The 15,207-nt window shown below is 41.9% G+C and overlaps 1 protein-coding gene across 1 annotated transcript in view; it reads right to left on the reverse strand.

The window, feature by feature from the left end:
- Positions 1-344: 344 nt before the first annotated feature.
- Positions 345-15,207, reverse strand: part of SUGT1 (SGT1 homolog, MIS12 kinetochore complex assembly cochaperone) — a 35,911-nt gene continuing 21,048 nt past the window's right edge. The window contains exons 9-13 of the mRNA XM_058185576.1: positions 8,330-8,426; positions 7,689-7,796; positions 2,545-2,632; positions 1,277-1,464; positions 345-862 (exon numbers count right to left, since the gene is read on the reverse strand). Coding sequence (XP_058041559.1) covers positions 761-862; positions 1,277-1,464; positions 2,545-2,632; positions 7,689-7,796; positions 8,330-8,426 — 583 coding nt within the window. The 3' untranslated portion in view covers positions 345-760. The remainder of the gene's footprint in view (positions 863-1,276; positions 1,465-2,544; positions 2,633-7,688; positions 7,797-8,329; positions 8,427-15,207) is intronic.

A 15,207-nucleotide genomic window follows, 5' to 3' on the forward strand; every position in this document is an offset into this window, starting at 1 on the left:
CCACTTGAGCCACCGTGCTCCTTTTAACCGCATTGCTTAACGACAAGAGTTCCCAGTGCTAATTACTGTCAGTATATGAGTACACCACCTTGTGTGATGATGTGTGTATGCTTTAAACAATCTGTTGCCCTGATTTTACGGCATCAAATTATAACTCCATTCTAAGTTAAGTATTATAATGCTCACACAGCAGTCTATTTTTTTTATTATTATTAATAGAAAAGTGTAGCATGAACCTTAATGTTATCATGCAGAAGCTTCCTTATCACAGCTCACTAAATCTCACAATGACAACTTGCACTTGACAACTGCTCAACAAACAAAAGGAGCCCGACTTCTTTAAGTAAAAGTTATATATTTACAATTTTATTTGTAAGCAAAGTTAAGCCAAACAATCTTCAACACTACAGCCAAAAACGTGTGTTCACCCCAATATCGCTAGAGCAAATAAATTACAGGGATTGAGTGTTATTTAATAAGGCAATTAATCCTAAATAGTCCAATTAAACACCTTCTTAATTCTCCAAATGCATCACCAAGAGAGCCAAGGACTGGGTTCGAATCCTTCTTAAAAAAAAACACCTTCATGGAAACAGCAGCAAGAGCTCTCATTCCTGATTACAGCTCTTAAATATTTTCATGAAGAGGTTTGGCTGCAGTAGGTCAAGATAGGAAAAAGGGATCATCTTCTGAACCAGCATTCGGGGCTTCATCCTCAAGACTTCTGCGTCCACATATAACAGGGTTCCACGAACCACGATCAGAACTTCTTCCATTCCATGTCTTCTGGAGGATTGACTTCTACTTTTCTTTTACCTACGTCCGACCAATTTGTGCTCAACACCGTCCCGCCCGATTCCATCTGCAAAAGAATTAAATAATAGATGAGCCTTCGGTGAACCAAAGTCAGGTTTTGTAACATCAGCAATCGATTTCTGAAGACATGAGGAAGGCACTCAGGACAAGACTCCAATAATTCCCACAACTGCAATCGGTTCAGAAAATTTCTAGCTGATGCAGGAAAGAAAGGAATAATACAGAAGTAAAAAATATAGACTCTCCTGCTCAAGCAGGGGGTTGGACTAGATGACCTCCAAAGTCCCTTCCAACTGTGTTAGTCTGTGTTTGATGAAGTCTGTCTTTTCCTAACAGAAAGGCCTTTGCCACAGGTTATTTCTCTCTCAAATTCTAAAATCAGTTTATATTTGCAAAGTGATCAACCCAACTCGAAATTCACAGGGCAAAGAGAAAAGAAGAAGAAAAAAATATATCTTACAAATGATTTGTTCATGGCACGTTTCACTTCATCTGTGCCATCCGAATAGATTTGTTGGAAAAGTTTGTTCAAAGCTGCGTCGCCTTCCAATTTTTCACTCTGCTCTTCTTCCTTGATTTGCACCACCAATTTATCCCAGTTCTTTGTGTGGTGTGAAGATGATGGATAGTGATGCGTGGGGTTTGAAGCTGCAAAACAAATTAAAGCAGGTAATATCAATCCCATGTCTCAACTTTTAAGGATAAAGTATGGTATCCCGTACGTATCCACTGAGATATTTCTCTTTAGCAATCATCCATTTTGAGGCTAAATGGAAAAAAATTGGATCCGTTTTTTTTAAAAAAAACTTTGCAAAATTGAGTTCCAACACGTGCCTTTTTTTTTATCACTCTGCCCTGTATATCTTGCTTTGATGCTATAAATTACATGTTCTTTGTTTGTGACAGAACAGGGGCCTCCAAAATTGGCAACTTTAAGACCTGTGGACTTCAACTTCCAGAATTCTGGCTGGGGAATTCTGGGAGTTGAAGTCCACTAATCTTAAAGTTGACAAATTTGGAGACCCCTGTGATAGAACCTCATAATTTTATTCTCCTGGAATTATCCTAAGAGTCTGGGGAAAGCCTAGCCTAGGTATTGGTTCTGACCCAGCTCTCCAAACACGACAAACCCTCTGAAGTGAACTCAAAGATTCCTTTATTAGGAGCGCCGACAGCCCCAGCAAAAAGTTTCTCTCTCACTGCAGGCTAACAAGTCCATCCGTCCAGGAGATGAATAGCTTTCTGTCACATCTATTCATCTCCGCCCCCTGCCTTTTATCCCCAGAGCTAGGGTGGGGTTTCACTAGCAGCGGTGGCTCTTCTATCCCAAGGACCGGCCCATAGATTTCCGCTGCTCTCCTCTCCTCTGCCTTGTGCACATCCATGCGTCAGGCACTGGACCCAGCTGTTTCTCTCTCTCTCTCTCTCTCTCTCTCTTGTTGTTATGCAGAGCACTAAAATCCAACTTTTTACAATGCCTCCAGGAACTGTAGATCTATGACCAGCTTTGCTTAATGAGAGAAGCAATCGTGACTTTGTGAATTGATCAACACCAAGGTTGGTTTTAATGAAGAATCCTGACCGACGCAAAAGGAAACATAGGCAGGAAATTTAAACGTGGAAAGACACTAGATGGTTCCATCAGATCAGTCTGTAAATCTACCCAACCCTCTCCTGATGCCAACGTTCAATCCAAGATTATTTGTTAGTCAACATGCTAACACAAACCTGGTACACCTGTTTGTGTATCAGAATTCTCTTGTCCTTCTAATTTCTCCCATCGTATAATTTCTGGTTTCTTCATTTTTATCTCAATCTGTAGGAAGAGGAAAAGAAAAGCATTTAATAGATTAACCCTTTTGAGAAGATTAGTGTTTGTGACAAATACGAAGGGAAATTTCGATCAGCCAAAACATTGAGGTGTGTGTTTGTTTTTTAAATGTAGTTTGGCCAATTTTCTCTTTTAACTTCAAGAAGAAAATAGGAATACAGTAAGAGCAATATTGTGAGTCCTAGTCTGCCTTTCACAAAATAGCCTGAATTAGACCTCCGTTCACACTGTTAAGAACTGGCAAATTTCAGGATCTTTCCCATTGAGCAGTTAAGCTTCCTGATTTTTTAAAAAAATACAGGAGAATGCTTGTAACTTTGGATTTGGGGATGATGTGTGCAAAGAACCTTCAAATAATCCATCAAGATCTTGACAAGCAACTGGCAGGTTTCCATGTGGCTGAAACTCTGGATAGCGAGATGGGTGACATATAGAGGTAGTCCTCAGCTTACGATCATAATTGAGCCCCAAATTTCTGTCGTTAAGTGAGACATTTGTTAAGGGACTTTTACCACCTTCCTTAACACAGTTGTTACATGAATCATTGCTGTTGATAAATTAGTAACCTGGTTTTTAAATGAACCTGGCTTCCCCATTGACTTCACTTGTTAGAAGGTTGCTGAAGGGGATCATGTGACCCCGGGACACTGCAACCGTCGTAAGTACATGCCAGTTGCCAAGCCTCTGAATTTTGATCATGTGATCAAGGAGATGTTGCAATGGTTGTAACTGTGAATAATGTCATCAGTCACTTTTTTCAATGGCCTTGTAACTTTGAACTGTCACTATATGAACTGTTTTATCCAGTAGTTAAAAAGAATAAATAAATTTGGTTTGGCAAGCTACCTGAGAATCCTTTTATTGGATAGCACAGCAACAGCAGCTCTAAAACAATCCAATACACCCAGGAGTCCACGAAGCAAATGAACGCTGCGCTGAATATTTTATCAAAACTTCCCCAGACAGCTGATCAGAAAATTTAAAACTGCTTCAGTTTAAAAACTTATTCACCGTAAGAACTTAAGTTACGGACAAACTTCAAGGTTATACTAATGATGGATCCCTTGAACAAGAAGGAATACACTGGGTGAACATCTTCAAATACCCAGACGCTCTTATAGCCTACAGCAAATTATTCTTTTATGAACTATTTGCTGCACGCAAACAATTTACTTGCTGCCAATGCCTTTCAAAACTGGGTCTGTGGCTTTTTAAGGTCCTTTTGTGATGAATGGAAAGCTGAAAAGCACAGCTTGATGAAAAGAGTTAAGATGAGATATGAAATGTTCTTGGTAGAGCTAGAAAAGAAGAGCTCAGGGACAGCAAAGAAAATGTAGTTAGGTTTAAATCTGCGCTTTGCAATTTTAAGAATCAGGCAAAATCAGAGTTCCAAGTTTTCTGTATTTATCAAAAGCGATACATGGCATGCAGCCTTTTAATTTGTTTGCCTTTAGTAACGAGAGATTCCAACACGATTCTCCTACCCCTAAAATTAAAATATTCGAAAGTGAACATATTTTTAAATCCCCCTTGCAATTAAAAAAAATGTTTTTCATTCACGGGAATACAGGATAGGAGATAATATTGAAATATATTGACTGCTCAGTCTACAAGACTAGCTGGTTCTGGAAGAGACCAAAAGGCCTTGTTCCAACAGTGACCCAAAGATCTTTTCCACTTCAGAAACAAGAGCATCTCAGTCAATGCTAATTATTAAAGCACATTTTCCAACGAACTACTTAGATATCCTGCTTCAAATCAGAACGAACGGTTAGCCTCATCCCACCACTGTTCAAATGTTTTTCCCCCCGCCCCAGTTTTCTTTGCAACTTCCAGCCTGATCAGGCATGTTGGTTTCTTGCTAGCTGGCTTCTCTCCTACAGCAACATCAAATTTTGCATCGTTCTGACCCGTTTCCAAAGAGTTATCCTCACGACAGACTGATACACGGACGCAGTCCCCAAGCGCTTTCCATTGGGTTGGAAAGAATAAAAAGGGTAATTTTTTAAAAAACTATGCTCTTTAAAACAGGGGTCTCCAGCCTTGGTCCCTTTAAGACTTGTGGACTTCAACTCCCAGAGTTCCTCAGCCAGCTTTGCTGGCTGAGGGACTCTGGGAGTTGAAGTCCACAAGTCTTAAAGGGACCAAGGTTGGAGACCCCTGCTTTAAAATCAAACACTACAATGTGCTCAGTTTCTTAGGCCAGTTTTAGCTAGCCACCTAACAATGTTCTGAGTTTTATCTATGGTATAAGCTGGAATTTCTTTTTGCCCAAACCAGCATCATCGTTCCTGTTCTAACTTAACAGCAATGTAGTGAAAAGAAGAGAGAGAAAAATCAATGAAGGACACAAAATGCGTGGATGAAATATCGATCCTTTAGCTACAGAAAAATCTTCCCCAAAGTGGTCAATATCAACCCTTAAGATTGACAAGAGACTATCCAAGAGGTCAGCATTATTATGATGGTTCGTTGCATAATTAGCCAGACGTTCAGGTTGAATTTGACACCTTTGTCCGCCTATCGAGTCCTTTTCACGTTGATGTTTAATGGCGTTAAAGCTCTCCTCTTAGGATGTAAGCTCTTCCCAAGAAGTCAAGCTTCCTTTTGCAATTGACTGATGATGAATTTGTCAATGCCCATGGTGTTTAAATGGTGCTCCAGTTGTTTGGGAATTGTACCCGAGGCACCCATTACTATTAGTACTAGCTTATTATTTGGAGAACTATTAGTTAATGTGGTGTTTATTAAATTATTTTCGTGTTTGGGGTCAATGAACTATCTGAAACTTCATGGGAGAGGTCAATGAACTGAAAAGTTTGGGGGCCCCCAAATCTAGAGGAAGACATTTAGTTCACAATTTAAAAAATCCTTCAATGAATCCCAAAGGTGCTTTTTCAAGGGGCCTCTGGTGGCTCAGCAGACTAAGTCTGTCATTAACACAGCTGCTTGCAATTACTGCAAGTTCAAGTCCCACCAGGCCCAAGGTTGACTCAGCCTTCCATCCTTTATAAGGTAGGTAAAATGAGGACCCAGATTGTTGGGGGCAATAAAGTTGACTTTGTATATAATATACAAATGGATGAAGACTATTGCTTAACACAATGTAAGGCACCCTGAGTCTTCGGAGAAGGGCGGGATATAAATGCAAATTTTTTTTAAAAAAGAGGCCCCTGGACTTTCTGGTTTTTCTTTGAAGACGTTTCGCTTCTCATCCAAGAAGCTTCTTCAGCTCTTGCATAGCTAAACGTCTCTGGAGATTCTCAGTCATCCAGGTCATTAATTGTCCCAAAAGTGCCTTTTCAAGAGGCAACTAGACTTTTGGGGGGGGGGGGATTTTAAGATGTTTCGTCTCTCACCCAACAAGCTTCTTCAGCTTCACTGAAATCTTTTTTCCTTCTCCACTAAAGTAACATAATCATAAATCCACCAGGATTACAATACACAATAGAAACTTAAAGCATAAATCTGAAAATTAGCAGTGATTACATTCTATCAAGAACCCTAGAATAACGCAGCAAGTCTCTCACTCATTCTTGGGTTATTTTTTGAGTTGCTGCTCAGAAAGAAGAAATATGTCTTGGCGTAGATACCGATGAAAAAAGGGGAAAAGCTGCATCTAAGCATTTTCTCAAGCTTTGAGAGAGCTCCAATTAAAAAGAGAATAAAATAAAGGCTGTTTTCTCAACCAGATTCCCCTCCCCCTGGAAGCAAACGGAGGTTTTCAGAAGCTATCCCTAATCCATTACGCTCTTCGCAATATTAAAAACAGCAAGTAAATTGTTTATTGTGACAGCAGACAAAGCGCTCGCATTTTTCATCGCCAATTAGATCCTCTCGCAACAAACAAGCAAAAAAAAACCCTGTGCTCATTAAGAAGAGTTAATGTAATCTCATTATCATTTGTGATATCCCAGTTGTGGTATCATACGTCCGTTTTCTCACTTGTTAAAAAAAAAAAGAAAGAAAGCAAAACTGACTCCAAAAAGACAAATACTATTTTTTTTTTCCCCAATCAGATTAGCAAACAATCCTGCTGAATCTCCAGGCTGCACATTTTATGCCTTGGGAATTGTTTGTTTAAAAAAGCAATGCAGCATATTCATTTTGACAAATTAAAGAACAGAGCATGATTATTATTTTTTTTATTCTATAAATGTCTCTCCCAATCTTCCTAAGAACTGTCGCCGGGAAAAAATTGACAACATGAAAACTTGTCATTTTCACAGGCTTCAAAGTTAACTAATTGCGGCACACAAGTTTAAAAGATTTTTTTTTTAAGTTTTAAAAACAAAAAACACTTTTCTTGAAACATGAACAGTTCCGGAGAAAGGCCTATGACCCAGTTCTACAGGTAGTCCTTAACTTATGACAACTGAGCCCAAAATTATAATTTAATGCTCTTCAAAGTAAGGACAGTCTTCAAAAAAAAAGCTATTTTTTTTTTGTTTCATTGCACAGTCAGCTGAATGTTTACACTGGATCTGGTATTCTTCTCCATCTATCAAATCATTTACATTTACTGATTCATTGATTGATTAGCCCTCGGGCCACATCAAAGTTATCAAGTCCTTCTCAAGGATCTGCTGAGATGGGCTGGTGCCACTTCAACTACTGTGAGACTCAACTATTTTGTGTTCAGCAAATCAAAAGCTCTGGAATTATATTATTGGAATTATTTCCAGGCTGTTCAGACTGTTAGCGAGGTTGGTGACAGCCACAGCCGGGTTGGGCCAGTGTCTCAGGGCGGAGAGCAGGTCGCGTGACCAGGTCAGCAGGGAGATGCAGGAGAGGGGTCAAAGAGCCACACGCAGCTCTGGAGTTGCAGGTTGCTGACACCTGCTCTAGGGTGTTTCTTATATCCAAAAATGCCCAAGAACCAAATTTTCTTAGAAAATAAGAAGTAATGGTGGCTATTTGATTGGACATATGCTTGCCCAGACAAGGACAAGAATGACAAGACCTACCCCTGTCCACTTAGGCAGGATAAAAATGGGAACTGGAGGTGGCAAAAATAATTGTTCCTTTGAAAAAAAATTACCTTAGTTGAAAGAACTTTAAATAAACTTTGCTCTGGGACTATGGAATGAAGAAGATGAAGTTTTAGCTTGTAGTTCTCCTCAGAGGAAAGCTTCAGTGATGCATTTAGCTGTTGAGACAAGACAACATATCAGAATCCAGCAATTAGTAAAGTGGATTTCCTCATCTTCATTTTACCCATTCAGAAACAATGAATTCAAATAATCTTCCCTGGAAACTGTTAATGTACTCAGACATAAGAATTTCAAAAGAAAAAAGGATAGGAAATCAACCGAAGATTTATATTTTTAGGCACCAGAAAGTTATAGGTCAGATTGTTAGGAAATGTTTTAGATATATTTGAGATTAAAGTGTAGCAACCAATCCAAAATTATAAATACGTAAACTGAGAAACGATACCGTTTCTTTCTCCAGTGTTCTGTTTTCATTCCTTCAAGTTACAATATAAAGTAGCAAACTGTAGAACCCTCAAAATATACAATATCACTAGTGATAACTATTCTTTTTTTTTTTGCAATTAAATACTGGCAGAGAACAGCAGAATATCATAGCAACAACTAAAGCATCATTTCCTCCTATCCTAGCCTGCAAAAAACAACTTTTGGTTCAGTTCTGAACTTCAAAATGGGGTGCCTAAATTACCTCTCTCTCCGAGAAGGTTATGTTTACGTCATCTTGCTTCACATGTTTCATCATGATGGTTACAATGACATGAGAATCGGTTTGGTACCAGTCATACCTTTAGGGAGGGGAGTGTGGAGAAAAAAAAAAAGATTTGTTACACAAAACATTGGATGCTGGTTTCGCCCTCCCATTTTGACACCTGAGAAGTAAAAACTCTGACTCAAGTAAGCCCCTCTTATTCTTTTTTAATATAAATTTTATTGAATTTTAACAATTAAACAATTTTCATTCAACTCTTGTGCATGACTGTGACCATTTACGTATCGTCCCATTAGTGTTCTCCTATACTCTATATAATTTTACTAAATTATATTACTAATTCTAATTAGAATTTCTAATTCTTACTGTTATTTCCCCTTTTTTCCTATTTTCGACCCAATTATACCATTTCTCCCATATTACATAAAAATCCAAATCCATCCGTCCTTTCAATTCAAAGTCTCATTTTGCCCATCTCGGCGCAATCCAAATATTTTTCTAATTATTAACTCTTCAGAGGATCTATTTGAGCTTCTCCAACATTGTGCAAATGCCAATCTTGCCACCGTTGTCATATGTAAAAATAATATATGTTTTTTTTTCATATTTTGTTTTCATCATTCCTAGACGAAATAGCTCTGGTATATATGTAAGCCCCTCTTAATAGCTCTTGGTGCTACGAAGTTTTGGATTTGAAGTTCCATATAAACTTTTCTTAAAGGTTACATTTATAGTCAACTTGTATCACACCAAGGAACAGAGTAACTGTAGTAATATGTTAGTCAAGTCAGTTTACTTTATTGTCACTGCACCTCGTACAACGAAATTAAATGCCATCTTCAGTATACATCATACATAAGAAAACTCTTAAAAATAAAACAAAAACACACATTCTATGCAATTGAATTGAAACTCCCTGATACCGCATTAATATTACACTATGCAGTAGAATTAAATAAAGTCAACTGCTCTGGGTGTCCAGATTCACATACTGGCAATATGTTAAAGCAGAAATTTTCCATTTCCTCCACCAGCCTTCAGAAAGATGGAAGGGGTCAGTATGCGTAAACCAAAGTTTAGAAGGCTAACTCTACTGCAACGTGAAATCCCAGTTAGTTTTATGTCTGAATGCAGCCACAGGATTCTGAAGAATCTTTGGAAATCGACACAATAGCAATATGTGAAGGGCTGCTACAAAGGAAAAGGGCTCAGCTTATTTTTCCAAAGCACTGGAAAACAAAACGAAGAAGCAATAGATGGAAGCTTATCAAGGAGAGGAGCAACTTAGAAATAAGGAGAAATTTCCCGACAAGGAGAACAATCAACCAGAGGAACGGCTTGCCACCAGAAGTTGTGAATGTTCCAACACCGGAAGCTTTTAAGAAGAGATTGGACAGCCATTTGTCTGAAGCGGCATAAGGTTTCCTGCTTCAGCAGGAGGTTGGACTAGAGGACCTCCATGTTCCCTTCCAACTGTGTTGTTCTGTTATTAGTGGCCTTGGAATCCTTGGTGCTCTCTGAGCTTGGTTGTGTGGTTGCAGACGTTTCATTACCTGAGTAGGTAACAACATCAGTGCTCAGGAGTGTGGTGTTTGCTCCTGGTTACCTGGTTCCCGCCTGGTACTGATCTTAAATCTTCAGTGACATTTTAAGACACCATCGATGTTCATGGAAAGAAACAGAGGCCAAACACGCAGGGGTAATGGTTGTTCAGCTCTTATGGGGGGGAAAAAAAGGCAAGAAAGAGTGAATTCTTTTAACTCCACAGAGCAAATTATTTCATCATTCCGGAGGAAGGATTATTTTTAACTGGACGCATCCTTGCACTAACGGAACAATACCGGTCTGAGATTGGATGAAAAATAGATGGGATCAAGGCTACATTAGCCACGCTGACCCCAAAGGTTAATCGTAATGAATTCCGGCTCCTTTGCGGCTTCCAAATTGAGTGCGTATTATCGGGCAAATCAGCCACGCATGAAAATGTAGAAATACCTTGCATCGGTGTCGTTTAATCCCTGCCCCGGAGAGTCCCACTCGCGTTAAAATAAAACAAAGCAAACTCAAGAAAAGGGCCCGCACTGATGGGATGCCGACAAGACAAACCCCTGGTCAGCTCTGCCGTCGCTTCAGCCTACTTACCAAAACACCAAATTCAAATGCTAATGGACACCGAACAATGGTCAAAGGGGGGGGGAGGCGGCAGGAGAAGGGGAAACAGCAGGGTTTGCGTGCATATATTGAGATCTAACTTTGCTTATGCGCTAAACCCGTGATGGCAAACCTGTGGCATGCAAAGCCCACCCTGAGGGCACACGAGCCATCGCCCCAGCTCAGCTCCACCACACCTGCACGCGTGCCTCCCGCCGGCCAGCTGACTTTTGGGTCTTTGCCACGCATGTGCGGGTGGGTGGGGCGCGTGCAGATGGAGAGGGAGTCGTGCGTGCATTGCATTATGGGTTATAAGTGCAAGAAGGCCTACTAGGCCAAACAGGGCACGGGGCTCAACCCACTGCCCGTTTTTGTTCCCAGGAGGCTGCAGGGAGGACTACTAGACCCAAAACGGGGCGCAGGGAGAGCGTGTGGGGGAGGGTCACGTGTGCATGCATGGGGGGTGGGGAGAGCGCAGGGGGTTGCGTGTGCATGCTCAGGGGGGTGGGACTTGCAGGAGGGCTGCACGCCCATTGCATTATGGGTGTGGGCACACATGCGCCCTGTCACATGCGTGTGTGTGCTTTTGGTACGTGACAACAAAAAGGTTGCTCTATCATTGCTCTAAACACTTGGCTTTAGTAAAAATATACCTTTTGCTACAAATGGGAGTCAAGGGTGTTTCCTCCCTAAATGCCCAAGTTGGGAGAAGCCTGACACCTCTCTACTGTAGAGCCCATACCGCAATGTAGCACATCTCTACCTTATTTAAAACTCATTTCAGGATGTACTCTTTCAATAAGATGGGGAGGATGGGTGGAGGCCAAACGAAGTCTCAGAGGTCAATGTCAAATAGTCTTCACTGTCATGAGATCGGTCCTCTCTCTTCCCTGACATATATGAAGGACACAGATGACCTCAAGAAGAAAAACAGGCAACAAGAGAGTCCATGAAATGTATGTGTAGGACTGAGCAATGCTTTTCTAGAGCAGGCGTTTCCAACCTTGGCAACTTTCAGGCTTGTGGACTTCAACTCCTAAGAGTTCTGGGAGTTGAAGTCCACAAGTCTGAAAGTTGCCAAGGTTGGAGACCCCTGCTCTAGAGGCTCCGAGCATGAATGATGCTGCTCCTGAGAAGCTTGCATTGCAACCTCTGTCGAGCACTTGTTGAGTGTGAAAATGCCAGGCTGCTTTGCTGAACGGCTGGACGGTGGAGATCCTGAATCAGCGTAGCCTCTCCGTGTGGAAATAGCCTTGAATTGGCTTGAAGGATCTACTTTGTGGATTGACCGGCTTGAAGAACTCAACAATAAAATTGGGAGCAGGAGGGAGTGATCCTTAATCATTCAAAGGCAATCAGTCACCCCCATGGAAAGGTGAAAACAGCCAAGAGGGCAGCCCCAGAAGCAGGGCCACATCCCAAAGGTGCTTTTTCAAAAAAAAAAACCAACACCACTCCCCCCCCACCTGAAAAACATTTTGCTTCTCATCCAAGAAGCTTCGTGGAATTCAGCTCTTGAACTTAAGAAGTTTCTTGGATGAGAAGTGAAATGTTTTCAAGGGGGGGAAAAAAACCCAAGAAAGTTCAGTTGTCTTTTGGAAAAAGCACTTTTGGGACAACCATGACCTGGACGGTGGAGAATCTCTACAGATGGCCACGTAAGTGGGCCAATGTCACATGCATCACAACAGACATCTTTCCTGTTTGGGACGGCAGCACTGCCCTCTTATATTTGTCTTACTATAACCCTGAGCCTGACTGTTGTGTCTCGCTCGCTTTCCCCGCAGCCGGGTCCCTCTTATCTCCTGCCGAACGCTGAGGAATGTCCTGGCATGCCTCCAGGCCCCAGCCCTGGCACCATGCCCAGACAGGCCGAGCAAGAAGAAATGCTTCCAGCCCCCAGCCCTGGCTCCATGCCCAGGCAAACGGAGCAACTAGACCCCTCCCCCTCCCCCACAGCATGTGAGCCTGAGGAATGTGAATTGCCAACAGCTGGAGCCTGGAGGGATCCTCGCTTCCGGAGAATGGAGAGGCGACGTCAGCAAAAGGAAGGGAGGGGCAGGCCTGGATAAGTGCTGAGTCATGGAGCCACACCCCATGGCCTATATAAAGAATCTGCTTTCTGGCATTCTCTGAGTCAGGCACAGTCTACCTTGGATTGCTGAAGTCACTTCCTGATCTCCTGCCTGCCTTGAGAACTCTGATAGGACTTTGGCAGAGCTGCAGAGGCACGCCTGATACGGATTTCCCCGACCCGGCCGTCAGCGGAGGAGTGGGACACGACACTGACTGCTCTTCTCCTTCAATACCCTCTGGGATAACCTTTGCCAGGTCATAGGGCCCATCCTTCCTAACAATGTTTGCCCCAATCGTCTGGCAATGCTGAATTCTCCGTTCTAGGGCAGGTTTATCCAGAACTTAAGAGGAACATTCTGCTCTAATCATCAAAGAGTGGCAAAATTACTTGTTAATACTTTTTTTTAAAAAAAAACACAGCCTATCTGAGTAAGCTTCCTACTGGGCAGAGGATACTCTAGCACAGCGGTTCTCAACCTGTGGGTCGCGACCCCGTTGGGGGTCGAATGACGATTTGCCAGGGGTCGCCTAAGACCATCGGAAATATGGGAAGTATACATGCGAGTCAAAGAATCTCGCTTCAATGGTTGACTCCACAAGCCAGCTGCAGGCTCTTCAAATCGCTAGCCGAATTCGGCTTCAGGTGCGATGAATTAAAAAAGAGAGAAATCTTTGCTCTGATGTCTCCCTCTCAAGCCAGCTGCAATCACTCCCAATCGCTAGCCTAATCTGGCTTCAGGCGCGATAAACTTAATAGGGGAGGAGTCTCCGCTTTAATGCCTCCGTCCTCAAGGCAATCGCAAGCAGTTCAGATCGCTAGCCAATACGGCTTCAGGCGCGATAAATTCAAAACGAAAATAATTTTATGGTTGGGGTTGCCACATCATGGGGAATTGTATTAAAGGGGTCGCAGCACTATAAAGGTTGATAAGCACTGCTCTAGCAGAATAGCTTATGTTGCCTGAAATACATAAAATGGAATTGAGTCTCCTCCCAGGTTTATCGGGAACAGTGACAACACTGTAAGATGCAATTAGAATATAGAATAGCAGAGTTGGAAGGGACCTTGGAGGACTTCTAGTCCAACCCCTGCTCAGGCAGGAAACCCTATACCAGGGGTGTCAAACTCGTGTTGTCACGTGACTTATCTGACTTTTTTTCTCCTTTCGCTGAACCGGGCGCGGGCATGGCCAGCACGTCAGACATCCAACCCGCAGGCTGCGAGTTTGACAGCTCTGCCCTATGCCATTTCAGACAGATGTTTGTCCAATCTCTTCTTAAAAGCCTCCAGTGTTGGAGCATTCACAACTTCTGGTGGCAAGCTGTTCCACTGGTTAATTGTTCTCACTGTCAGGAAATTACTCCTTAGTTCTAGGTTTCTTCTCTCCTTCGTTAGTTTCCATCCATTGCTTTTTATCCTGCCCTCTGGTGCTTTGGAGAATAGCTTGAAACCCACCCACCCCTTCTCTGTGACAACCCCTCAAATACTGGAACGCTGCTATTAATAATTAACAACCTTACATTTTATTTTTCATTTCTTCAAAATTAAGCATGCAGGTGGTTATCGATTTTAGGAATGTGGAAGGCAAGCATGACTGAGAGGCATTACGGAAGCTATCTTCGGGATCTTTTTTTTTTAATAAAAATGTTTTATTTCCATTTTTCATCAACATATTCAATGTACGGTCTCTTATTCAACATCAATCATTAACTTCCATTTGTTACTTATTCGGGCCTGCTCAGGATCTTACATGGTGCTCAAGAAGGAAGATGGGGCACAGCTTGTCAAATCTTTTGAGACCCCAAAAGGAGCTGCAGAACCTTATGCGATCAGACACCACCACATGCCTTAAAAATAAAGTCTATCCAGACAACAGGAAAAAGCAGGGGAAATCTTCCTCACTGATGTGTTGCAAGGACTTAAAATATCTTGGGATTTACAAAGGCCAAGCTTTCTGTTTATGGTTGGGGAAAAAACAAGAGCCACAAAATTGTCCATGATGCATAAGCTTCCATGAGAGATGCCGAGACTGGCAATTGCTGTTAAAGCACTTATTTTCAAGCCAGTGAGCGCAACATGGTTTTTATACACTAGACCTCGAGCTTTCACTGAACACAAATAGTATCTAAGTGCTCGCAGATGTATTCTCTGGCATCTACTTGACTTTTTAAAAATGTTACTTTAAAAAAAAAGAATGGGATGGGATGCAGCAAAGGAAAGCATTCGCCTTAACTACCTTTAAGGATGACGACAGACATGCCTAGGCAGAAAGAACTCAAATCTATGGAGATTCTCAGTCCTCCAGGTCAGGGGTCTCCAACCTTGGCAACTTTAAGACTTGTGGACTTCAACTCCTAGAGTTCCTCAGCCAGCAAAGCTGAGTTGAAGTCCACAAGTCTTAAAGTTGCCAAGGTTGGAGACCCCTGCTCCAGGTCATGGTTGTCCCAAAAGTGCTTTTTTCAAGAGGCAACTGGACTTTCTGGTTTTACTTTGAAGACGTTTCGCTTTTCATCCAAGAAGCTTCTTCAGCTCTGGATGAGCTTCTTGGATGAGAAGCGGAATGTCTTCAAAGAAAAAACAAGGCAGTCCAGTTGCCTCTTGAAAAATCACCTTTGCAACAAAGAACTCT

Source organism: Ahaetulla prasina, chromosome 5 (genome assembly GCF_028640845.1).
Source record: "Ahaetulla prasina isolate Xishuangbanna chromosome 5, ASM2864084v1, whole genome shotgun sequence".
Lineage (NCBI taxonomy): Eukaryota > Metazoa > Chordata > Lepidosauria > Squamata > Colubridae > Ahaetulla > Ahaetulla prasina.